At 38.9% G+C, this 27,242-nt stretch overlaps 1 protein-coding gene across 1 annotated transcript; it reads right to left on the bottom strand.

Moving 5' to 3' along the window:
* Positions 1-705: 705 nt before the first annotated feature.
* On the bottom strand, positions 706-26,976 carry LOC119736790. The gene is made up of 15 exons (XM_038210799.1): positions 26,762-26,976; positions 21,337-21,408; positions 20,572-20,643; positions 18,797-18,877; positions 18,399-18,470; positions 17,110-17,181; positions 16,740-16,883; positions 14,363-14,431; positions 14,099-14,173; positions 13,872-13,943; positions 7,302-7,355; positions 4,465-4,640; positions 2,445-3,756; positions 1,783-2,348; positions 706-1,471 (listed from the first exon to the last, which is right to left on the bottom strand). The coding sequence occupies exons 1-15, from the start codon at positions 26,974-26,976 to the stop codon at positions 1,266-1,268; spliced, it is 3,258 nt and encodes a 1,085-aa protein (XP_038066727.1). The 3' UTR covers positions 706-1,265.
* Between the last annotated feature and the right edge of the window lie 266 nt (positions 26,977-27,242).

Genomic DNA, 27,242 nt, shown 5'->3' with positions numbered 1-27,242 from the left:
AAACGATTTTCAGCTTGTGTCGGCTTGGAAATTAGAACTAATGAGGACTAAATGACGTACAATTTTGAAAGCGTTCAAATCAATAGAATTTTTCACGCCAATGATCTTTTTCACGCAAATTATCATACATCTACGATCTCTATTCCAGTGCAAACTGTAAAATTTTAATCGAATTCCTTTTGCTTTTTTCGGAAATGTTATTCATTTTGAAAGTTCGCCGAAGAAAGGGAGACCATACGAGTGAAATTTAGAAGTACCATAATGTTGTAAGCTTTTCGATGGTTAAAGTCGCGTTGTCCGTGTGTTTTCTTCTTACAAATTTACAAGTTGTATTTTTTAAAGATATTTTTTTCAAATTGTGAACGTGTACATAAAGCATTTCTTGGTTGATTTTGCGTACGCGCATACTCTAGGGGTTAGACGTTGTTATGATTTGATACGCGATAACCCGCCGCCGCGAGAGGGCGTTGTCACGACCAACAAATATAAGGCCGTGTCCGAACCAGAACTACGGCTACGTCTATTGTCAGCGCGTCCCGCGTATTTTCAAACCTAGGCCTAGCTCTAGACAGCTGATTTGGATACAGCCTCACCCACAAACTGCCAAGATTTTACAAGATTCCCTAGACGTTGTTACTGGCAGTTCCAGGTGATATTGGTTGATCGTGATAACGTCCTCTTGCGGCGGCGGGTATCGCGGCGGCGGCGGGTTGTCGCGTATTCATCATAACAACGTCTAGCCCTACAGACTAACGCGCACAAACAGATCATCCTGCCATCCGACTGGTTCCCGGCCCCTGCGTTATTGACTCTAAATGGGGTCTAGAACCAGTCAAAAGTTCTAGAACATATTTATCGTTGTGTCGCAAATGCTTCGCAATATTTTTGGGTAATTATTCCCAAACACGGGTTGAATTTTGTTCTCAAAGTCTCATTCAAATGTAAATAATTTTTGTATTGTTGAGTTTAATTGCATATTTTTTTCGGGGTTAGCCCTATAATAGCTGGGACATTAAATCCTTGCCCTTCAACTGAATACTGCAATTTAATTTGCAATCGATTTTTCTTATATTCAAGATGAGTGTAAGGAAATTCTACTTATTACGAAAAAATGAGTAGACATCACGTGAACAATACCACTTGTTAAGAGAAAGATGCATACAAAATATTCCTCGAGAGTAAAAAAATATATACGTATTGTTCAGGGAATTATTTTTTTCAGACATATGAGATTTGTCCTATGATACACCTGTAGAATGATGATTTTACACAGACCCATAAATAGTATCAGAAACAGGTCTGCCACTAATTAGAGTCGTTTCTCCTTCAGTATGCGATGCGTTGATTGGTCTACGGGATCGCGACCGGTTTGGGTGCGGTATCAGACGGCCAATGACAACGATGCATGCAAAAGCACGACTGCAGCAGGATGTCTTCCATACAGCCTTCACTAAGGTCCAAACGGCGCTTCCTAAAAAATACAAATGAATTGGAGTAATTGGATTGGTAGTAAAAACAATCGGTGATCAAAATGAGGAAACATAATCCATGAGTTTGCCATAATACGGTATTTTTATCCGACTTAAAAGTTTTATGTCATCGGAAATTGTAAGTTTAATTTAAAACAATAATAATGTGGTATTCTGGTTTGTAACGGATTATACTTTGACATGGCTCCTATATCAACGAAAGTGGTGTTTGGAGCGAACGACCTGGATTATAAGCTAACTTATTCTAAACCAAATTTCTTAATTTAAAAAAAAATTAAATAGTTCAAATCACCTGCCACAAAGGCAACTATGTTCAGGTTGATAACAATCAGGAAGACGACCAGAAATTCCTTTCTTGCATCGCTGGACTGGTTCTCTTCATTTGGTAACAGAAGCAAAGATGCTGCCGACAGATTCAGGAAGATGGTAGTCAGGGAACACATCTGAAGACGGTGCTCTGCCGCATCCTTCATTGGTTTCAAGTAAGCATGGGCGATAAGAAAGGCCACGGATAAGACAATGGTAGCAAAGAGCGTGAAATGATCATCAGCATTGAACATCAGAACGAAGACAACTTGGAGGACTTTGCGAGCAAGTTCCACAATCTCCCAATACCAGAACTGCTCCTTGTAGTTCTCACACAAGAAACTAACCCAGGTGATCTTATTGTCGTCAGTCTTTTCTCGGTCCGACTCGGGGAGAGAGGAACTTGTCACGTCATCATGTTCAACATCTTCAGATTGCACACCGGTACCTTCAGAAGTATTTATCTCTTCAGAATTGGCGTGACACAAAAGTTCGGTATCTGACTTAGGATCAAGATCAGATTCGTTTTGGTAACCAGACTGATCCGTCTCACTACAACCTCTTGAATGACAGGTGTTCAAACTATCTGGCTGATAATTTTGAGCTGCAACGTCACACAAGGGCTGCCCAGCATTGCAATCATCTGACGGTGCAGAGGAACATTGATCAGATCCCTTGTTGCTTCGACAACTCGCCCACAACATGAGGAACAGTGCCAAGGGAAGGCCAACAACATAACACAGGGACACTTCGGCGGCGTAGTTGTAGCTGACATGCTGATTTGATTCGCAGTCGATGGAGTAGTCCGATCGGAGTCGCAGGACTTTGAAGTGATCGGTGTCATCCAGGTAGAACTCGTCACATCCAGGAGGCAGCAAGGTAAAAATGGCACTCGATACGCTTGGATATGTGACAAACAGAAGAATAACCACAACCAGGTAACAGGTTTGTTTAGTTTGAGCCAAAATATTGTTGCAAACCTCCTTGGACAATTTGGTCATTTTCAGGTAACTTTTCCTGCAACCGTACACAATCAGTGCCAACAACACTACAAAGACAACGAAGCTCATACCAGTTATAAACTCTATGTAAATAGTTGGGTATGTGAAATTTGGGAAGTAGCATCGAGGGCTAACGATCAATTGCGCAATATTCACCTCTAACAATCGGAAAAATGAACCAATGTTAGTAAGTGCCTGTGGCCAATGAATCCCATCCAGTGCTTCGAATATTTCGCCCATGATCTGATAGAAACCAAGTACGATCTTGAATCTGGAGAACAACGCGTTGATGGCAGAACGCCCTCTACGCCGATGTCTTCGAAGGTCCCACATTACGATGATGATTAAAACAACAATAACTACCAGAGCAGCCACAATCTCTAAAAGAAACACATACCATCTGGGACATTCAAAGCATCTGTTAAACCAAGAATAGTAGTTGGCAATGCACTGAGAGCACAAGAAATCCTCATAACCAAATTCACATGTAGCATTTATTCCGTCACCCCCATTCTGACACGATTCTTTTCTTGGACATGGATGAACTTTTGGCAAGGCACCTTTAAACCTTACCGTGCTTTCGTCGTAGCTCTCGTTATGTATGAGGATATTTTGTACATATTTCTCGTAAGATTGATAGTTGTCGACTGAGCCCCAGTCCCAAGTCCACCAGAATCCTGGCAGAAGATGTTGATATTCTTCCGAACAGTCAGTTCCTTGCAACGGACAGGCGAAGCATTCACCAAACCGATCTTTACGGTAGTAATTCGACACACAGGGACACGCGCGGAATCCTGCGTGGCGGCTTGTATCCGTGCCTGATGGACACACCACGCAATCTCCGATGGTTTTACCAGGGTGAGCTTCTGGTGGAACGTATGTGCCATTATTGCAGAAAAAACAATTGAGGTCTGCTCCTCTCTTCACAACTTGTCCTGTTCGGTTTTGAAAAAAACCTCCTGAAGGAGACATCAAAACAAACTATTTTATTGTATTTATATGCCTGTCGAATATGTTGCAAGGCTCAGTACAGTTTTGTTACATTTTTATTTTAGAATAAGCTTTAGGGCAGTGCTTTTTCTGGTAAATTCTGCTGAATTACTTTTCGTAAGGTTAATCACAGTATTTACACAATTTCCAACAATGTAAATAGTAGTTTAAATCTTGAATGAAAGTGATTGGGTTTGCTTGCAAACTGCAGAAGCCGAGACCGACTTAGAATGTTATTATTTGTATATTTAATACGTGTACTATCCTCAATTAAGTTCAGTCATTGAATCCAAACTTGTTCGTTACAGAACATTAATCAGAAGCAACAAAACCACGGCATTAACAGATCTGTACGAGAGGGAATAAAGTGCTTGTGTTGCGATACCTTTCGATAAGTTAAGGATATCATTTTAATGGACCGATCCAGTAAGCACCGCTCCATGGTATTCTGACCAATCACAGCCATGATTTACGTCCGACATGCGTGCATAAAAGTCCAACATGCGCGTGCACGCGCGTATGATGCGCGCGGCAGAAAAATGCAGTGTGGCATTGGAAAGGAGCACGTGTTAATTTGCCCACTGCGCAGTGGGAGGGGCTTACTGGATCGGTCCATTTTGGGTGCATTGCTCGACGACGTCTGCGGAATATTTCATTTTAAAAATTGCTTAACATACCTGATGGACAGGGTGTACAATCCTCGGGGGCTCCTCCATAGGTTCCCTGATGACACGTAGTGCACTGATATGTTCTATAGCCTGTTTTTTCACAGCTGAATCCGGCTCGAATCAATAGATTGCGTTCCTCCTTCGTCACGGATAGTGTTTGAACAAAATCAGTCCCGACCAAATTTCTGCATAGTTTTAATGAGTAGATACAATTATGGTTCAATGCAATTCATAATTTGGCACTTCATTAATACAGAAAATGCAATGAACACAAAACAATCTCAGCTCACTGTGGTAGGGCTGAGGCAAGGACTGTGGTTAATTATGTAAGGCCAAAAAAAAAAAAAATACTCGGTCTCTGGTCAGCGCGCGCGTCGATTTTAATCATGCGCGTCAACCTTTTTTTTCCCCTTCAAATTAACACGGAAGCTACAACAGCGCCCTCTATTGCTGCACCTCCTCAAATATTTGTACCAAGGAGCACCAAGAAATGGGGAAATTGCACCAAGGCAAATGATAAAGGGCACCAAGGCAAATTATGGAGGACACCAATGTATAATGAGGACACAAAAAAGCAAAATAGTACCCATCTTGTCAGTACAATTCAAGCTTGAAAAAAAAAAAAAAAAAAGCCAACCAAAAAAAAAAAAACCCTGCGTCGCCGCATCAATTCAGGAACTTCGGTCTGACCAGAGACCAATTTTTTTTTTTTGGCCTAATAGGATGAACTTTGTGCCCCCCATTTTTTTCTAATTCCCAAGTCCTCCAGAGTTAGGTCATGCACTTTCTTGGAAATGGGTTGGTTGCTTGGCAGCTCGTGTGGGCGGTTGGTAGCAGGACTTGCAACCAACCACTAAAGTCCTTGAGGAGAAACTGTATAAATTCGGTGGCCAGTGAACTTTCCCTTCACTTGACCACCGAACTGCAATTAACAGAGACAGGTAGATGGCAGCACCCAGCTCCACTGTTTAAACTGTCTCTGTAACCCTCCAACTGAACCTGCGGTATACATATATACATTCTCTGTCCTGCTCTAGGTGAGTTTGATAATACTTGTATCTTACTTTTACTCCTAGGTTAAAGTGTTTATTCTTTACTCAAAGTTTAGACCAAGTCGTCATAATGTTGTTATTATTACTATTATGTTCCTTTTTTGCCATCACTATATTTTAAGTTGAGAGTGTTGTTAAGCTTGATAGATGAATATTGAGTTCTTAGACATTCCAACTTTGGCCAATTTCCACTTGAGAAGTTCTTACTGCAGTTGACATTTTTATTGTTTCGTTGTTGTCATTTCTTGAAGCAAGCACAATTTTCTTTTGAATGTTTGATGCATTAATTTTCTCATAACCTGATTTGAGAAGTAGCCATGTTCTCTGAAAGTAGAACAAATTCCAAATTGATCGATTCCCTAAATTGTTTGATTTTCTATGATTGATCTGAAAGTTTATGTACTCCGATTTGCTATTTTTGTACTAAAGACTTGTGGCGACTCTAGTCTAAATGAAGTGGAACTTAAGAAAGAAGAGTTTGTAGGACTACAAGTACAAAAATAATGATTTATTATTATGAACATCCTTGGATTATTCAGTTAACTTTTTGGCATATGAAAGACAATCAGCATCTAATAATCATTCCCAGTTACTTTTGATTTAAGTGAAAAGAGGAATAATTTCCTTAGTACAAATTCTGTGAATTTGTAGTTCTCTTTGATCATTTGATAAGTGTATTCATTTTACTTGATATATCTAGCATAGCCTTTTAAGTTTTATCTAGTTTAGTTTATTCCAGTAGCTAGCATTTTCTTTATTTTCTTTATATCCAAGTTTCAAGTTTTCAATCTTCGATATTCCTTTTTGTTTTAAGATTAATTTGATTATTCAGGATCTTGGTATTTTCCATCCTGGTCAACTTTTACTTTCTTATTATGAGTCATTCGTATTCCCTGAATTGTTTTAAGTGTTATGATGCAACAGGTGTAACCTTGTCATGCCTGAGGCATTGGTCTTGGTATAATGTCCTTGGGGGTATCTTACTCACTTCCGGGTAAGACCTACCTGCATGCACACTAGTGGTAGAGGGCATTGACCAGCGCTGGTGACCATGACAACGGTACACACAGCCTATTGTTTAAAGGGACTTTTGACTTTTGCTTATTTGAAGATTCCATTTACTAAGTATTTTATGAAGTTGATATTTATATTGACTTGACCACTGAACTGCAATTAACAGAGACAGGTTGTTTGGCAGCAACCAGCTCCACTGTTTAAACTGTCTCTGTAACCATCCAACTGAACCTGCCATATTCATGTATTCATCCTCTGTCCTGCTTTAGGAACGAAGGACACGAGTGCTTTATAACTGTACAGTTGACAGCTTTTACATTTATCAACTGACAGCTAGAGAAGGAGTATAGACATATCCTTTTGGACCCCTTTCGTCCAGTCGTCTTTATCTCATTGTTTAAAGCATTGAGAGTCTTCATGTAAAGTCTTCAAGTTTCCCTTAGCACCGAGTCAAAGAATTCCGCCAAGCTAGTTTTACTTTTTCCGACAAATCAAATCAAGTCAAGTCAAGTCTCCAAGTCAAGTAAGTCCCGTCAAGTTCCGTCAAGTCAAGCAAGTCCCGTCAAGCAAGTCTACAACAACGGATCAAGATAGGCCCTTTAGTCTCTCTTTTATATTCATATAACCGGTAAAAATTAATTGTGTCGGCGTATGCATTTGACTATATCATGCCCGCTACACATAATGCGACTAAACTCACTCAAACGCTTGAGATTGCTGCTTGAGTTTGTGCCACATCGGTGGACATTGATCCCTAACCGAATATTAATTGAGACTTACATATTGAGGTCGGACCTGGTGAAAGGAACTCTCCTGAGTGTGCTGCCAATGGATCTGTGGAAATTGAATGAGCCGATGATTAATGATAGATAGCAAGATCAATCTGTTCTTTGGGACGCAACTGACATAATCGAGTCCGTTGTTGATGAAAAGATGTTTCTGTAGAAACAGAAAGGATATGCCGTGCAGTCGAGTGTAGTTATGCTGGCACGCTAGCGTAAAATAAAGTATGAATGCCAAAAGATGCATACCCCATGCACGCCCCAAAACGAATTTTCAATTGGCATGTTTTGTTTGAACGAAATCTACTTTATTCCGATTGTTTAGGTGTTGGGTTATGAACCCACAACCTATTGTTATTGGCGTCTGTATTTGTCTCAACAAGGTCTTTCATATTGTGCACAAATAACCCGCCCTGCGAGAGCAAAATTGTCTTTCAGTAGAACCTTGCTAGTAACTAGGGCGCTAGAAGTTATTTTCAGGTGTTGGGCTTTAGTCCAAAACCTATTGTTTTTGCTAGGATTTTTAGTTGTTTTTTTTCTATACACATTCCTTCTCCAGAACTGTGTGTCAAAATGAAAACATATATGAACTTCAATTGTCAATACATGAATGCACAACCTACCGCAGATGTGCTTTTTTGCAATTACGTAATCATGACGTCATCACGGGTCACGTGACGTCACTTCAAAGTTTAATAAATTTAATCTTTGAAATTCCATATAAAATCAACCGTGAGAGACCGGAACCTGAAATTTGCGGGAATCAACATGGTAATACATGATCTTCATTTTATTTTGTGCGCGTAAAATCACGTGACCCTTCCTTCCAGTCGAAACCGGAAGTGCCTAATAATTTTTAAGTGGAAAAAGATATGAACTTGCTTGTAACGATTGAAGTGTCTTCCTGGATTGACCTTTCAAAAAAAATAATAGTTGACGCCATGAAGTGTTGGAGCGCCCTCTAGCGGCAGGTTAAAAAAACGTCAGAAACGCATTTTCACTTGATGTCTGTGGCGAGGTTTGCGGTAATCGCTTCAAAATTAATGTACATGATGACCATAATGCAGACAACACCTGTGCGCGAAAAAAAATTGAAAAAAAAATTGATTACGTCATCAGACCGGAAGTTACAATAAAAAGACCTTTAAACCTTCAAAAATTGCTAGAAAATATACCGTGATAGATATAATCAAGATTTGGCTGTATATAGCACAGTTAAAATAGCTCTTGAACTTTCTGGTAATGACGTCATAATGACGTCATCAAGTATCAGGTTTCTAGATTCAATCTTTGAAAATCAATATAAAATCAACTGCTACAGATTTGATTTTGTTTTTATGGCAATCGATACAATATTGCAGGGTCTTCAGTCTTGGTATTAAATGCAAAATCACGTGACCCTTCCTTCCGGTCGAAACCGGAAGTGCCTTATTATTTGAAATTGGCAGAAGATGCGAACTTGCTTTCAACGATTCGAGTGTCTGCCTAGGCAGTACTGTACAACAATTTTACAGGTGACGTCAACAAATGTTAAAGCCCTCTGGCGGCATGTTGAAAAGTCAAACATGGATTTAAACATGCATATTTTGAGTTGATGTGTGTGGCAAAGTATCAGTTTTATGAATGACACGTTAGGAGATAACATACAGAGATCATCGCTTATTGCGAACCGCGTGTGGTATTTTCACACCATCAACGGATTCTTGCTCATTGTGAACTATCATATCACTTCCTATGAATTCACTTGTCCATGTTGACTATACAGGGTGAGTAAGAAAACGAAACCCAAATGACAGGACCAATTTTTGAATGAAATTTTGCCTGTAGCACTTTCAAAATCTAGATTATGAAAGCCCAATCAATGCGCTTTCTTTTAGTCCAACAAAAATTCAAATCACTCATATACTGTTCAAGTTACAGAATTTTGAACACGAACGCTCTTACATAAATTTAAAGTTCTGTCCACGGATCACGAAAAAGGTAAGTGTTCTATCAGCAAAAAGAAAACAATGCACATGCATCATGAGAATTGTTTTCGTTTTGCTGAAAGAACATTTACTTTTTTTGTGATCCGTGGACAGAACTTTAAAACTGTGGTTGTGTTCAAAATTCCGTAACTTGAAAAGTACATAAGTGATTTGAATGATTCTTGTACTAAAGGAAAGCTTAATGACTAGGCGTTCATATCCTACATTTTGAAAGTGCTACAGGTAAAAATTGGTCCTGCCATTTGGGTTTCATTTTTTTTACTCACCCAGTATGATGCATATATGCACTTGCGCTTCCTAAACGCTACCTTCGACTTTCCTTCGAATTTATCGACGTGCGTTGTTATTTGGCAATCGTATCGACCTATGAACACCGAAGAACACACTGAATTTCTGCACTTGTTACGAGAAAGATGGCAATCGAGCACCGTCAAAAGAAGGGTAATTTTTTTACGTATTTCCGTTTGACATATATTACGTAATAATGTCGAGGGCGCCCTCTACACATGCCACAAGGTGCTTCATTTGCGTGGACGGGAATGTCTGATTTAGCTTCACAATTTCTGGGTCGTTTTTCAAAACATCTTATGATACATTTTTGTATCCATGTTTTTGGTCAATTTGTATACACAAATAACTACAACAGTACAAGGCTGTTAACCGAATGCACTTTCTGAACTATTAAACTGTGAACACCATTATTTTTCTGTACATAGAATCTATATTGTATTGTTATTTTCACGGCTGCGATTCAAAGCCACATCATACCACTGACAGATGGCAGGTTGATATTTTTACGACGTTATTGTGCTTGTGATTTTTTTATGACCATGGATTTAGTTGAGCTTTTCTCAAGCTATACCGTGGTATTTCCTTTTGACATGTCTGGTTATTGTTGCAAGGAGAATAATAGCTTTCTACCTTGTTCACACACCGGGAATTTTAGTGATTAATGATCCTGAAACCACACTGCGTGCAGCAATGCCTCTCCAATTGTAACTCCACTTTTATTTAGTACGCGTGACCCACGTCGGTTAGTTGAGGATTAAGGGGGAAAATACCCCCATCTTCCGGCTTATGACAACGAATAGTTGATATGATTTATTGAGCCGAAATGGTATACAGCATGAAGGTAAAATAAAACAACGATTTTGCACCTTTTAAAAATCCATCAAATGGGGAAAGTACACCCCAGAGTTAATGAACCCATCAACTTGTGAACACCTGTTTACGACAAAGTAGCTCTAAAAAGTGAAACATTTCACTTACAGGTCAACATGTCTCATTCACACCATTTTGTACACGGACCAAAAGTGTTGAACACTGGTACATTTTGGTTCAGCAGATATTTTTGTCTGCTGCATGGTTTGCATAAGTATATGAAATAACACAGACAAAGCACTTGCAACACGATCCGTTAGAATATTCAGGGGCGGATCTAGCTCTCAGGAAACGGGGGGGGGGGGTGATATAAGGGGTGGATCATAGGCTATAAGGCACACCCTGCTGAGGGGTTCGGAAAAATCCCCCCCCCGGAAAATTATTTTAAAATCTACGATACCTTCTCATGCATTCTAAGGCAGTTAGAGAACAAATTTAGGAAATTTAGCATATTCCATTCATTATTTTTGGCTTTTATGTTTTTCTTTGAGCGCCCGGTGGGGACCCATAGAAGATACAGGATAGAAGATATCATCTGGTCGCTGGGAAAACAAAATTCTGGCAATTATTTTTCTTTCAAAACCCGTATTAATTGACATTAATGCATGGGAATTCCCTCGGGTGTTGTCAGCCGTTCGTTTTTGACGTGCAGGTTTGACCCCCCCAAAAAAACGCCGAGTGTTTTTTTTCTCACGTGCAAAAAATGATTGCGAACTTGCCAAACATGCTCAGTATAATATCGCAGTGTCCGTAAACTACGAGGCGAGAGATACAACCACACCGGATCAGTCTCCTCCATCTACGCCAGTCGTTTCCCGGTTACCCTGTCGTGGGGTCAGTCTGAACGAGCGCCACATTCAACAGGAGTTGTGAATTGCTTGTTTTTTCTTTCTCTCCGATTCTCCCACGTCGACAAAAAAAAGATACGAGGGGAAAAAATGGCATCCACTTGTAAGGGAGGCTGTTGGATATCTACCGTGGGCGACACGCAAGTGATCCTCATCTGTCTTCCCCCCCCCCTTTTTTTTGGGGGGGGGGGGATTGAGATAAATAAAGCTTATCAGTTAGAGCGCAACACGACCCCGACTGGCCGGGGCCGAGACCTCCACCGGTTGACGCGGCCGTGTTGCGCCCCGTCTAGCCGGTTGACCACGCCATCAGCAAATGATTTCTTCGTTGTGTGGTTTGAATTTTGATAACCATTGTTCCCTTTTCCCAAGTTTCTGACAAATTGGTGCTTCTTTCCTGTACAGTACACAGATCTGGAAAGAATGATGGCATAATTATCATGTTATCGTTCAATTTTATTCCGTCAAGCTTTCGAACTGTTGGACGATTGCAAGGTTCTTTTCTGTTACTACAAAATGTTGGCCTTTTTTACAGCAGCGATATGGTCATCGAACTATCTTGCGAGTTTAGTGGCTACAGTTCATCAGTTTTTTTTTTGTTTTACCTTATTGGACACTTGCCAACACCGAAAATACAAATCAAGCAAAACCTTTCAACAAAGATGTGCCTTTTTAGCTTTGGGTTGCGTTAAACATTTTCCAAGGAAGACTCTGTTTGGTGTTTACTATGCTTATTTTCCAAATTACTCGCTACCCAAAATACTCCACGTACGGGGAGTACTTCGGTACGGGCCCAGAGAGACGGTGATGTCGCTTTAAGGCGAAGTGTCATCGACGATGTGTACCAACGATACGGTAACACAATGGTAACGTGTAGGTTGTTCTCGTTAGGCCCAACACCTACTATTATTCTATGAGTTCACTTTTCTTGTTAGGTGTTGGGCGTCAAAGCCCAACACCTATTGTTATTGTAAGAATTCTACTTTTTTTTTTTTATTCAAGACACTTTCGTTTCTAGAACTGTTTGGCAAAATGAAAACATATATGAACTTCAATTGTCAATGCATGAATGCACAATCCACAGAAAATGTGCTTTTTTTGTAATTACGTCATTATGACGTCATCATGGGTCACGTGACGTCACTTGAAAGTTTAATAAATTTAATCTTTGAAATTCCATATAAAATCAACCGTGACATACCGGAATTTGAATTTTGCTCTTCATTTTATCTTGTGCGCGTAAAATCACGTGACCCTTCCTTCCGATCAAAACCGGAAGTGCCTAATAATTTAAAAGTGGAAGATGATATGGTTTCGACCGGAAGGAAGGGTCAAGTGATTTTGCACTTAATACTAAAAATAAAGACCCTGCAATATTTTATCGAATGCCATAAAAAACAAAATCAAATTTGTAGCAGTTGATTTTATATTGATTTTCAAAGATAAAATATGGAAATATTTATTTGCTTGTAATATGACACTTGATGACGTCATTGTATCCAGAGCTATATTTACTCTGCTATATATAGACAAATCTTGATTATATCTCTCACGGTTGATTTTTTAGCAATTGTTTAAGGTTTAAAGGTCTTTTCTTTATAACTTCCGGTCTGATGACGTCATCCATTTTTTTTCGCGCACAGGTCTTTTCTGCATTAAGTTCATCATGTATGTTAGGTTTGAAGCGATCACCGCAAATTTCGTCACATATCAAGTGATAATCAACATGAACAATCAACATTAACATCAACAATCAACATCAACAATCAACAGCAACATCAACAATCATCAGCAACATCAACAGTCAACATTAACATCAACAATCAACAATTAACATCAACATCAACAATCAACAGCAACATCAACAATCAACAATCAACAATCAACAATCAACATTAACATCAACAATCAACAATCAACAGCAACATCAACAATCACTAATCAACAATCAAAATCAACATCAACAATCAACATTAACATCAACAATCAACGTCAACATCAACAATCAACATTACTATCAACAATCAACAGCAACATCAACAATCAACATCAACAATCAACAACCAACATTAACAATCAACAATGAACATCAACAATCAACAATCAACATCAACAATCAACAATCAACATCAACAATCAACATTAACATCAACAATCAACATCAACAATCAACATTACTATCAACAATCAACATCAACAATCAACATCAACAATCTACAATCAACATGAACAATCAACAAAATTGACTTTTGGTCGGTCGTATGAGAACGACCGACCAAAATTTGCAAAAAGAGAGTTCTCGTGTCACATTACTGGGTCTTATCGAATTTTGTGAATCCAATAACTAAACGTCGGTGGATTTCTTTTGTTCAATGTAAAGTGAATACTTTTTATACCGCTAGGAAATTAGCAATTGAAAAACAAAGCTGCTATATTTCGAGGTGAAATCCGAAAATAAGTTTCAAATTAAGTATGAAACTGCTCATCATGTAAATTGCGACACAGCAAAATATAAGTACGATGTTAAATCACTTCAATGTCCTGCAATAATTATGCAAAGTATATACTCACACGTTGCAGCGAGGTCCTAAATCTTGCCAAACCGAATCAGCAATAACTTCGACGTCGTTACCGTAAAGAGATCTGAGACGAAAGCATGTGGATTAACAATCTTAAAAGGTTTTTTTTTATATATATAAAAACCCATTTTTTAACGGATACACAGTTCAATGAATACTGTTTGGTAATCAAAATCATAAAGAGAATTGTTTTTGCACTTCATTTTCATTGGAACTCACACAAGCAGAAGCGAATTGGCTCTCGTCATAAACGGCCTGGCTCCAATTGAACGCAACTCCGCGTTGAACAAGTAACTATTCAAAGAAACCAAACCGAGAACACAAACTAGTTGATATACCTTATGGTCAAATGGACACGTGGATATTTGCACCAATTGGGTCCAAGCGATGTGTATATGGGGCATTTTTATTCAAACTGTCCCATTAAGTTATCTATAGTAAGTGAAGAGTTTAATCACCAAATTCCTTGCTAGGACTACTCACAGGTTTACTAGCTGCGTATCAGAAAACACTCGCTCATCAATTTCGGTTATTGGGTTGTCAGCAATCATTCTGCAAACAAAAGAAGTAAAACTTCTTCATTTTGATCGATACCACAATCTTGACTTGTTAAAGGCATATATATTTGCATTTACCCCAAAATTAACCTACCGAACTATCATCAAAAAGCTTACTTGATTTAAAGATCGTACTGGTACTAAACACCCCGTGAAATAATTCCGTCGGGCTTGCTGTCATTTAGAAGAAATCAAGAAATGTAGGAGATTTCCAACGATCAGTTAGTTGAGTGATTTTGGAAATTAAGAGTTAGAAATGATGACATCGCGTTTTGTGATTACAAGGTTTGCATGATTTTCACTGTTTTTTCGAGACGTGTGGTATCTTCCTAGCTGAAACTTCAAGAGGTTAGGTTTATAACATTCTACTTTGAATTTTGGATATTAGGTAGTGGTATTATTGGAAACAAAATGCATGGACAGCAAGTGAACTTATAAAGCTCAAGTTTGGTTTTGATATTTCCATTCACATTTGAGTTACATCACAGAGACGTCATTATAGGTTTTCCCGGCTATTTTTAAACGTTTATCGTTTGAATTCACCGATCCTATTATTCAAAATCGTCGAGCATAATCGATTTAGTGCACCTCGAATGTTTAACTTCATCTTTTCGTTAGACAATTTCAAATTTAGTTCAAGCAAATTAAAACACTTTGTGTCCCAGAGTATTCGATATCGTCTCGTCTTTACAAAACTTTGTTATTCAGAAATCAATCTCGTCTAATGCACCATAATTAAGGTTTTTCCAGCTATTTTAACACTTATAGCACGCGAATTCCCAATATCGATACTTTAATTTAGCATTCCGATTCGTCCAAATTCTTTGAAATTCGTCTCGTGAAGCAATCGGCGTTGAATTGAAAAAGCAAATTCGTTTTTTGTCATTCGTTTTAATGTCTCTGGTGACTTAAAACATTACGATTAAAAATGTGCCAAATCTTTGGACTTGCAATGTTTGCGCATTAATAAAATTTGAATTTGTTACAAATATTTCATTATAAATGAAAGTATAGCGGTAAATTTTGAGTTTTCTTTTACAATAAACATTAAAATCAGAAATTGAACTTTCACAATATGCTCTTTGCTTAGCATATGGAAATTAAGCATTAAGATCAAACACCTTCGTAATGTTGCTCTTTAATATATGTATATGAATAAAACAACAGAAATAAGGTATGTCTATCAAAAAACAACATTAAGAAGGTTTTTGAACTTAATGCTTAGTGTCCATGTCATTTCGGTGCATATTGTGAAATGTCAATTTTTGACTCGAATGTTAATTGTGAAACACAGCAATAATAATTCACGCCTTACAGCAAACTACTTTTATTTATACATATAAGGAAATATATGTTGAGTTATCATTGTTTTAATTCGCATAATTCTTCAAATAAGTCTAAATATTGGGCGCATCGTATACGATTTAAGTCACCAGGGACGAAAAGTAATGACAACAACATGAAAACGATTGACAAAAAACGAATTTGCTTTGTCAAATCAACGCCGATGGCTTCACGAGACGAACTTCAAAGATTTTGGATGAATCGGAATGCTAACAATTTGAATTATACTGAACCTTAAATGAAATCTAGTGGTGGCTTTCTGAAATTCAAATTGAGAAGTGAGCTTGGCGATGTTCGGGGACGAAATTAAAGTATCAATATAGGGAATTTGTGTGATAAAAGTGTTAAAATAGCTGGGAAAACCTATAATAACATATACGAGGACATTTTAAGAGTCTCCATTCGTGTTTTCCGTCTTTCATTTTGACACTTATTTTTTTCGATTATTTATTTAAAGCATTTTGCTTTGTTGATCTTAGTAATCTTTACTACCCTGTTTTGGTAATGAGCCAAATAGTACTTAGGAAAACAACCAGACTTACTTAACAAGAGTTTTAAATTAATTGATATCACACATTCGATGTCTGAATGCTGCTAACAGCTTAGACGAATTTGATCTGCAATGACGAATATTCTCGACCCAGTGTTTAAAGAGGGTGACCAAACTTTGAAATTAAATGGTAAATGACTAAATTGGTTTTGGTAAAAGCGTGCAAAAAGTTTCTCGGATGAAACTGATTGTTAGACTTGATGAATTTAAATGAAAATAGCCGGGAGAACTTATATTATCGATGTTTTTAGTTCACAAATATTCAGCTTGTTGCTTTAGAAGGTTGTTAAATTGTAATGTGAACATATTCTAAGGATATAACAAAAGGTAAGAATATGTATTTATTTTAAAAATGTGCTGTCGGTGAAAATATTGACTCTTGTTTTTTTTCACGTGTAATAACACTTACAAAGTCCTTAAGTTCTGAAGTCCAACAAACATCTCCCTTCTGAGCACTCTAAAGAAGTTTTGGTGGAGATACAGAGTTCGAAGTTTCCGCTGAAAACGCAAAAGTCCATCCGGGATGCTTGACAAATCGTTTGAAGACAGATCTCTGTGAAAAAAAGAATATAATTCAGATGATTCAAAATGATATTTTTAATCTATTTTTTAAGAAATAGAGTCAGAGCTGGGGGTTGGGGCTTGACCCCCAAACCCCTCTCTGGATCCGCACCATGCGATTTGTTAGTACATTTATTTTTTAATTTTAGCTATTATTTGACCAGGAAAAAAAAAAGATCTTTGAGTGAAGTTTATACAATGAACCTACAATAACTTACAGGGTGCCGAACACAGTAACGTTGGCAAACAGGTCTTCGGGCAGAGATGCAATGTTGTTGGAACTTAGAAATCTAGTACGAAACAAAATTAGATTTTAGCATATTTCAATTAATTTCACGAGATACTACAAACCTTCTTATTGCACCACTGACACACACTGATGACAGACAAGCAGAGTACATGAATGCACAACCCTATTGGGCAGTGAACCAGTCAAAATTTGAATTATGGTGTTTTTTTTTCAAAATTGACTGAACAGTAATTCACATATTAAGGTACAGAATATGAAAAATTCAAGACGAAAATAAAATTCGTTTTCACCGCTAAGAAAAAGAAGAAGACGTTATCTTGATTGTTTTAATAGGTTCCATGCAGTCAGCAGAATCAGAAAAGAAAAATGTTTTACTGGCAATTGACCTACCGCGGTTTGCGAATTATCCACGCCCCTTAGACAACCCTATGGTTATTTGTTTGTCTCAGATTTTGCACGTTCCGCGTCCATTTGTATAATCATGTATATATTTGACAATATTTCACAAGCTGCGTTGACGAGATTCTACCGCGATAGGTCAATTATATTTCAAATCTTGGCGTGACCATCTTTCCACGGTGAACAGATTGTCAATCAATTTTTAGGTTTATGTCCACATGTCAAAAATATGTATCAACGAAGAACACTTATTTGTCGGTCTCATCTAATGCCCCACGTTTCATACTTATACCTTTAAATGGAATGTACAACATTTGCTTTTGCTGCAATTTTCAAAAATAAATGGATGGGAGGATAAGTATGTAATAGCAAATATTGTTTCACGTTTCGGGTCCGGAGATGCTGGGAATCCAAGAAAACCAACCATGTTCTTGTAGTCTGGTTCCCTGACCCCACTTAAGATGAAACGGAGCAATGTATAGACTTTGGGGAATGGTAAGATCAGAGAATCAGTCTAGCACGCTTGTACCACTTCACAGGTGAGTAATCAATTGCAAGAAAGTGCGGCAAACTAAATGTGAACAATAGGAGCAGTTTAAAAAAACAGTCAGTTTTCTCCAAAGGTGGTCGCCGGGCCGACCAGCGTTGGGAAAAAAACAGTTTTCTTGAAATTGTCAGCACACCAGGAGCCACGATTTTATAGGATGCTTTAGACTGTCATTCCCTAACAATCCCGTCAGGCATTTTGTGATAATTTGATCATTTTGTTTTAATGTTTGCAAATATTGTATCTTCCCTTTAATTGCATATCAACATTATTTTATTTGATATTGAAATAAAACATAAGATTATACTTACACCTCTTGTACGCCTTTCACTCCGAGTAATGCATCGGCAGCCACATGTTGAATTTTGTTTCCACTGAAGTCCCTGTAAAAAAGAAAAATTCATATGAGCATCTCTGCCAATAAACAACAATTTTGTTAGTGATAGGATTGATTACACTAACCAGATAGAAGACGGTAGTGATCGATAGCGGATTGTGCGCCCTTTAACGACACGATTAGACCAGTTTGCCTGCTCTCACTAGCCATGGACAATTGTGCGAGGGCGCTCTACAACAATCACCATCGATGCTCTGCATTGAGCATTATCAATCTTGGGCCAAGACTACTAACCAACCAGCCAACCAACCTCCCATTTTTTTTTCCCCATCCTCTAGAAGATAATAATAAGATAACTTTTACCAGACTTACAGAGTCAGTACGTGATGTTCTCGGCCTGGACGATAGAAGAGCCTTGAGGGAATCTCCAACAACTCGTTGTTGTAGATTTTTCTATCAAATCAATAAATACATGCATTTGAATATTTTTATTTCGCATTAAAGAAAAGTTTGTAAGAAAAACCGCTACCGCGTTTCATTTCAAATACCGTACATCCAGGACGAAAATGAAATATTTATGGGCTAACCAATGTTTCATCATCATCATTTTCCTAATCCATCATGGGGGACGTTGAGTAGCCCAGACCAGGCGATCAGATGCATACTGCATACGTGGACAAGGGCGGCATGGCTGGTCTGTCATCCGGTAGCCATTGGACGTGACAAAGAGGAATGACGCCCTTTACCGGTCAATTCGCCTCGTGGAATGGAACATTTCATCTGTCACTCATGAAATTTTCGTACCATTGCACTCACAAACATTCATAATTTGTATATTATTGTAACGTCTGTTGTGAAACTTAATAACGACTATACTTACACACGAATGTAGGAGGAACCTCCACTAAATGTGTATGGGCTGATGCTTCTGATACTATTATTAGATGCGCTGAAGTCAAGCCTGTCATACCCAAAAGAAAAAGGAAAATATGCCGTTTAATTACACATACTTCCCAAAAGACTGATAGAATCATAAGACAATAAACGTAATAGATACCTCGTTCCTACATGGCTTTTGAGTAGTATACGCTTCTACCAGCTAGCTACTCTTTCCCTGTAGTTTATAAGAGGGTGTAATGTTAACGTTAGTACAAGGGACGTGGGACATTCAACCCCACTGTTTGTTGGGTTGTTTGTTTGTTTGTTGGGCTGTTGGGGTTTGTTTGTTTGTTGTTTGTTTGTTTGTTTGTTTGTTTTTTGGGGTTTTGGGGGGGGGAGGGGTATTGACAGTCACATCAATGGCAATGGCAATGGCCGTCAATAATTTCCCCCATTTTTTTAAATAAACATCAACATAATTTCCTAACCAAACCTGCATCTGGTTTAAAATGATGAAATATCTAAAATACGGCCTACCTGACACCCTTTACCGGTCAATTCAACAGTGATACTGTGAGAATGGGCGTAAAATGGGCATAATGTACAAGTTAATGCACGTTGCCGGGAACTGCATACTTGTTGTATGCAGTTCCCCATCACTGCACTATATAAGAAGATCCCCAGCCTTTCGAAAGTGACATTTCAAGATTGTGTATATATAAAGCCCCTAAAACCTTGTCTCGGTTATGATATCGCTGAGGGGAGCATACTTATAACATTAAGTTAAGAAATCATCATCATCAAGTCGGCCATCAAATGGGTTTATGATGTGCTGGGATCGAATGGTGAAATGAGCAGCTCCATTCTCACTGAAGTGTCCCATTTATAGCACGGCGTCTCCCCATTAGCCTCTCCTAATCAAATCCTGTCTTCTCGCGCTGACCCTGTTTTTACAAGACAGAGGGTATAGGCGGGCCCCTGTCGCCTAAACCAGGTGTTTTGGCATGTAGAACTCGTTAGCCTTGGCGTAGCAGTCTGCCTACGAGAGGGACAACTGATCACAAACCTGGGTATAGGTAGAACTTAGCCTTGGTCGGCAGTCTGCCTGTAGGGCTGGAATCCTGATCCAACTTATCCAACGGTGTTTCAAAGTTTGTCATTGGTTTGATAGAGGCTAGGGAGGGGACCCAACTATCTTCACGGCTCAGATGAGGACTTGCGAACCTCTCGGCTTTTAATTTCGCATCGTAAGGCTTATTAAGGCTTACCCAATGACAGATCCACCGACACCTTTCATCATGTCTGGAGTCAACTCCGTCAGCCCATTCATTGACAGATCCCTACAAGGTTTAATAAGTAATCATGTTGACATTAGGTACTACGCATGGAAATCGAAAACCGGTCAAGAGGTTCCTAATAATCATATAATCGCATTGAGACGGGGGGGGGGAGTGATATTGAATGAAGGCGTGCCCCTGCTATAGGGGGTCGGGGCACGCCCCTCCCCCATTCTAAGGAAATTTTTCAATAACTTTGAGAACTTTAAGTCGATTGTTTATTATGTTGCCCCATTTTACTAGACTAGGTATACAAATTGTCAGCGGCTGAACTGCCAGTGTAGCCTTAATTCAATGGCATTTTTAAATCTCAAAAGCAACAATCATTACTATGAGAAAACTATAGAAAACTGTAAGCAGCTTTAGCCTATTGGTGCAGCGTCAAAAATATGAGATGTCAGAATCAAACAGAATAAAACATTAAGAATTTTTTTTTTTTTTTTAAATTCATGGACATCTTCAACTCGTACCTCTGGGCATCAGTCTCTCTTGCGATAACTGAATTTAAAAGGAAAAATCGACTTTGAGTGAAAATTTGCAAATAGTCCAGGCAGTAACCCGTGAACACACAATAGTAATTATCTGTCTGTTTGCATCAAAGGGCGTAATACTTAACAGATTTTATGACTGGTATAGAAAACTGCACGGCAAGTAACAACATAAATGTTTCTGGACATTGCATAAAAAAAAACTTACAGGCGGATTAAGCTGGTAAGGCCGCTAAAAGCTCCTGACTCGATGGCAGATATCTGATTGTTCGCCAAATACCTGGCATTGATTAAAATACAAAAAGGTCACCTTATTGCGCATTTTCCCCAGATAATTAAACAAGCATTGAATATGCCGTTTTAACAAGTTTAAACTTCTTATTAGGAAAAAATTGAGTTGGTTTATGACTTGGTTGAAAAAATTGATATTTTTTTTTATCTTCAGCACAGCATAACTACAGATTAATTTAAAATTGCCTCCGGCGCTCTTCAATAAATGTGATTTGTTTTCAAAATAAAAAGAATCAATTTCAGTTTTCTCGGCTACTTTAAAACAGTTTTCAGTCCGATTCACCAATTTTAATATTCACATTCGTCGTGGAGGAATTTCACGTGTTTTTCGTAAAATAAGAGTATTCGTTGCTACAGACCAAATTCGCCTTAGCTATTGCTAAAATAATGACAGCATTCAGAGATTAAATTCGTCTGTCAATCAATTTAAAACGTGTGTTATGCGTAAACTAGTCTGGTGTGTGTGTATTTTCATTATGTCATCGAGCACAATTTGGAACATTTGTTCGCATCATGTTATCAGATCAAGATGATTTTCCTAGCAGTTATCAAAAGAAAAGGCAATTTTGGACCCCCAAATCAAATTTCGTCCTTTTTCCTAAAAATGTTCACACAACTCAAAGTACCCATCAGAGTCCAGAAATGAACACCATTTGGCACATTCGTTCGCATGATGTTATCAGACTAGAAGATTTTCCCAAATCAGAGCAGTTACCAGAAAAACAAATAAATATATGACCAAGAACAACAAAACATAATTTCTAACATAATTTTAAATGTTTGAAACAGTAAACATAGTGTTAAAATGAAAGAAGAAAATGCCACAAACCAGTGGTGCACCGGGGGGGGGGGAGGCCTCGGGGTGCTTTAGCCCCCCCCCCCCCCGAAGAAGTTTTCATTTTTTTTAGTCCCACGATTTGGCCTTGGTTATATGAATGTGTCCTTTGTTCGAGTAGTATAATAGGGGTGTAAGTGGCGTCACCAACGTCAAAATAGGCCGCCCTTCAAAAAAAACCCAAATAGGCCGCCCTTTAAAAAAAAACCCAATTTTTTTTTCTGCGGCCAAAAATTTGGCGCAAAATTGTTTGAAAAAATTCAACTTTTAACAAGTTTATAAAAAATAATTTTTATGAACCCCCCCCCAAAAAAACAAATCCTGGGTGCGCCACTGCCACAAACTAAGAGAGCCCATCGTTCTCTGTGTAACATGTATGCCCAAAACTGATTCAAACGCAGTTTTAAGAAGACAAAAGCAAAAGAAACAAACAATAAATTTATGAAGAAACTAAAAAAAGTGGAAAATTATTCTTATCAGCGGCCTGTATGCCTTCTACTGAAGATGTCACAATGAAGTATGACGAAAGTAAACAAAGTTTGGATTAAATTGGGGGCATCAGTTTTCTGAATATCACGGTTCGGCGTAGACGAAACGAAATCGAATACTCCTGGACGAATATGTCAGCTCATGGTTTGAATTTGCCTCTACCAAAATCGAAATTGTATGAAAAAAGGACGAAATTAAATATTGAAATTGCACTAAATTGATTTTGCTGGACGAATTCGAATGTAAAAATCGTTGAATTGGAAAGGAAAACGTTTGAAAATGCCAGGAAAACCTCTTCTTATGTTTTATTTCAACGCCAAAAAAAATAGTTGCATTACCGCTTTTAGGGGTAAACATTTCTGTGAAAAAGTTCTTACTTTGGGATGATTAGCACCTCTAAAACACGAACGTAAACATCATTTATATGCAACGCAGTGTAAATGAGGTAATTTATAGGCAACACATGCACAGCGAATACAAGGTAATTAATAGCAACGCAGTGTACGGGTGGCCCCAAAAAAGTTTACACTTTTTCACCAGACGAAGATTTCTCAAAATTGAGGAGACATATTGAAATTGTTTTAAGATATTCCTTAACTACAAGGTCTTTGGCGGAATATGGTTGAAGTGGCATTTGAAAATACCGCCTAAATTCAGAAACGACGGCCATTTGAGAAACGGTCAAAATCCAGTTTGTGCACATGTAAGTCTGTGAAACATAGTCAAAACAATATCACTGCTTTCGCAAAGAAACACCGGCAATCGTGGACCCCCTATTGTCCCTTATCCTCATTCCTTTGTTTGTACTCCTACTTTTTAGCACCAGTTCTCATTGGTTTTGTACACGAATTTCAATCGTGGACTATCGATCAATCGTGGACCCTTTGTTTGTGCCCTAACCCTTTTGTCCCTAGTCCGCGATTGCCCGTGTTTACATACCCATGTATACACGCGTGTGGACTAACTGGCTTATGACCATTTTTTTGTATAGCGGCCATCATTGCTTAATTTAGGCTCTATTTTTAATGCCATTTTACACCATACGCCATATTTTAGGTACCTTCAATGGTACTATGTTTTATTAACCCGTTCATTTGTTTAATTAAACTAATAACGCACATATAGTTGCCAAATATGGCACTAACAAGTTTGAAGTCGGCAATTTCGTCTTAAAAATATGGGTACGTCGGGTTATCGTACACACAATTGTCCTGGAGACAACACTACCAAAGTACAGAAAGTCGTACGCAAGAGCTCCACAGCAATTATCGCTGACGCCATTATGATTCCATAATTTCTCACTGTGTCACACAGTGAAATAACTAAACAGCGTCGTTGTATTGTGAACACATACAAGCATATAAGTCGCGTTCTTGCACACTTTATGCAAGTCAGCATAGATATCCTTGAACCACTGCCCCTGCTTTGCATAACAAGTGCACATGAATGAACGATTCGACTTTTATTCAAAGACATTTATATGTACAGTCACCAGACTCTATTCAGTAAAGTCCCCGTCAAAACGAAAGTAAACAATCCACTTGCATAATGCATGGCTATGTCGCCTTGCAGAAAGTGTGGAAGAACGCGACTTAAATGCTTTTATGTGTTCACAATACAACGACGCTGTTTAGTTATTTCACTGTGTGACACAGTGAGACATTTTGGAGTCATAATGGCGTCAGCGATACTTGCTGGGGAGCTCTTGCGTACGACTTTTTGTACTTTGATACTGTTGTCTCCAGGACAACTGTGTGTACGGTAACCCGACGTACCCAGATTTCTAAAGACGAAATTGCCGACTTCAAACTTGTCAGTGCCATATTTGGCAACTATATGTGCGTTATTAGTTTAATTAAACAAATGAACAGGTTAATTAAACATAGTACCAATGAAGGTACCTAAAAGTAAACATAACAGCATAGAAGACCGACAGACGAACATAAAATGTTACAAAATAAACATATTGTCTGGATAATTATTTAGGACGTCACCGGCAAGTTATCACAAACTTGGTGTCAAATAGATCATGGGAGTTACTTTTCTTTGACTTTTCATACAAGTTTACATAAACTTTAACTGTATGACCTGCAGTGGCGTAAGAACTCAAAATCTCAGTGGGGGGGGGGGGGGGGGGGGTGGTGGGGGACAGCTCCCCATGAAACGTGGGGGGGGGGACAGCTCCCCATGAAACCTTGTCGCCCTCCTCCCCCCACTGAGATTTGGAGTTTCTAAAAAAAAATCATTGATCTACATGACGCCCCCCATAAAATGTTCCAGCCCCCCCCCCCCCCCCCCCCCCCCCCCCCCCCCCACTGAAAAATTCCTGGCTACGCCACTGCGGAGCTGCCCTGCAATTCATTCCTGAAATTATTGTTGCATTCCTTATTAGTTCATTAACTTTATATTAGAATCAACATTATTATCTATGATAACGAATTTGGCGGGAAACAGAGCTTTCACACAGTGACTTTACTGGTCAGGCTTTTCCTTGGTTTCAACACTGGTGACGGAGTCTCACAACATTAACTGGGGGAACCAAGTAAGCCAAAGATTCTAGCTGAACCGAGTGGGCACGGTACGAGCTATCGCTTCGCAGAGACGGCCGGAATGAAGCGGAAGCGGACCGCTACAGTCACGGGGAAGCAACAGCTGAACGGGGCCAGCGAGTGTACCGGATCACACTACAGTTCGAGCCATGGTCTGCATGGTCAACCGGGACCAGTGGCGTAGCCATGAATTTTTCAGTGGGGGAGGGAAAGGGTGGGCGCTGGGGGAGGGGGGGGCTGGAACATTTCATGGGGGACGTCATGTAGATCAATGATAATTTTTTTAGAAACTCTAAATCTCAGTGGGGGGGGGGGGGGGGGGGGGACTGGGGGCGACAAGGTTTCACGTAGGCTATACCCTAGGTCTAGGCTGTTCATTGGCAGACACAACTTTACGGTTTGTAATAAGCCTACTTACAACATAGCAAGCCACGTATGGTTCCGGAATGAATTTGTCTTCAGTGCTGTCAGCTCATTTTTATTGAACTTTCTGTGTAGAAAAAAAAACAGGATTTTCAAGAAATTTCGATAAAAGTCGCTAATTATACAAGTATATAGATAACTCCAAGTATATTACTTTGCAGATTTCTATGGAAAAAAGCTGGGAAAGAAAACATAAGAGTTGTAGGCCTAATGCAGCATTAGTGCATACATTAAATTTATATTCACATTACAATTTTAAATTCATTGGTTTCTACCCAAAAAGGGTTATATTTTGTTATTCATTACAATCTTGAATGGCACTTTTTATATTGAACTACAATTTTAGGCGGGATAGTTTCACAGGGTATATGATAAAAAAGGTCCTATCTTCACTTTGAGCAAGTGTTTTTTGGTCATTAAATCGGTGGGTAGGCCTACATTTATTTTCCGAGTAATTTCAAATGATTCTGCTAACTTTAAAGGGGGGTGCACCCTAAAAAAATAATGAGACATTGAAAAAACACCAATCGCTCCAGGCTACGTTATCATTTTTGTTTCACTTCAGCTTTGGAATTAGGAGAGGGACGCTTGTGTCCAGACGAACGTAAGCCGATATCCACAATCCACACTGCCTTCGAAATCCAGCCCTGAATTCATTCCATGCACATCAACGTCGTGCTCAGAGTGCAACCGTGCCATATAATACGCGTACCACTTCAGTGTGTGTACGTGTACGCATACTGCAAAGACTAGCTGCAGGCGCGACACCGGCGACATGGGCCAAGTCTAAATTCAGCTTAAGCATGAAGAAGCAACATACAAATCTCTTAATTGTCAATGACATTTTTGGCTCTGAAGTCTAAATTAAAAGAAAACCGTTCAACGACATCATCAGCTTTGAAAATTCGTTCGGAAAAAAAAATCAAACTTCATAGGGATACTAACTTTTCGCGGCTATTATATGCAATTGCATGTATGGATAGGGTGCAGGTGTACTATACTGAAATAAGCCTACTACTGATTTAAAACCACACGAGCTAACTTACAGCAAGGTTGTGTCATGTGGTATTCCGTTTGGCATCGATTTCAGACCTTTTCCATTGCAGTTTACAATTTTCTTAAAACTGTCACACTCGCAGACGTGACAGGCATCATCTTCTGTCGTTGCAAGACATAAAGGTAGTGTGCAGAGTAGAGCGAGACATAGCCAATGTATTCCTGGAGACTTCTCAGGCTCCTTGCGTCTCGTAATCTGCGCCATCACTGATGCGTCGGTCTGCACGGTTTAGGCTTATATATCACTTGTGTTTTGTTTCTGCTGAGGTTCTGGTTTAATGCTATGATAAGCATTGCGTCAAGGTTTTACTTCCGGTTGTGCTGCAACAATGAAAGTCCCTTTGTATGGTGTACTATAAAGGACACCTATCTGTTATCGTCGTGCGTGTGGACACTATTTGCAAACGTTCAAAAGTGAAACTGTCCAAACATCATGAAATGTCCTTATTTGTATTAGTGAATAATAGAATC

Source organism: Patiria miniata, unplaced genomic scaffold (assembly GCF_015706575.1).
Source record: "Patiria miniata isolate m_02_andy unplaced genomic scaffold, ASM1570657v1 HiC_scaffold_3, whole genome shotgun sequence".
NCBI classification, from domain to species: domain Eukaryota; kingdom Metazoa; phylum Echinodermata; class Asteroidea; order Valvatida; family Asterinidae; genus Patiria; species Patiria miniata.
This window is presented reverse-complemented; position numbering and strand designations above follow the sequence as displayed.

Bases quoted from the DNA above. Each gene is read 5' to 3' on its own strand.
- LOC119736790 (XM_038210799.1), bottom strand. From the start codon at position 26,976: ATGGCGCAGATTACGAGACGCAAGGAGCCTGAGAAGTCTCCAGGAATA. The intron at 18,878-20,571 runs GTAAGCCTTAAT...TTGATTTGATAG, and splicing joins GTCGGTGGATCTGTCATTGG to AAAAATCTACAACAACGAGT. The intron at 3,757-4,464 runs GTATGTTAAGCA...TGTCTCCTTCAG, and splicing joins TTGTACACCCTGTCCATCAG to GAGGTTTTTTTCAAAACCGA.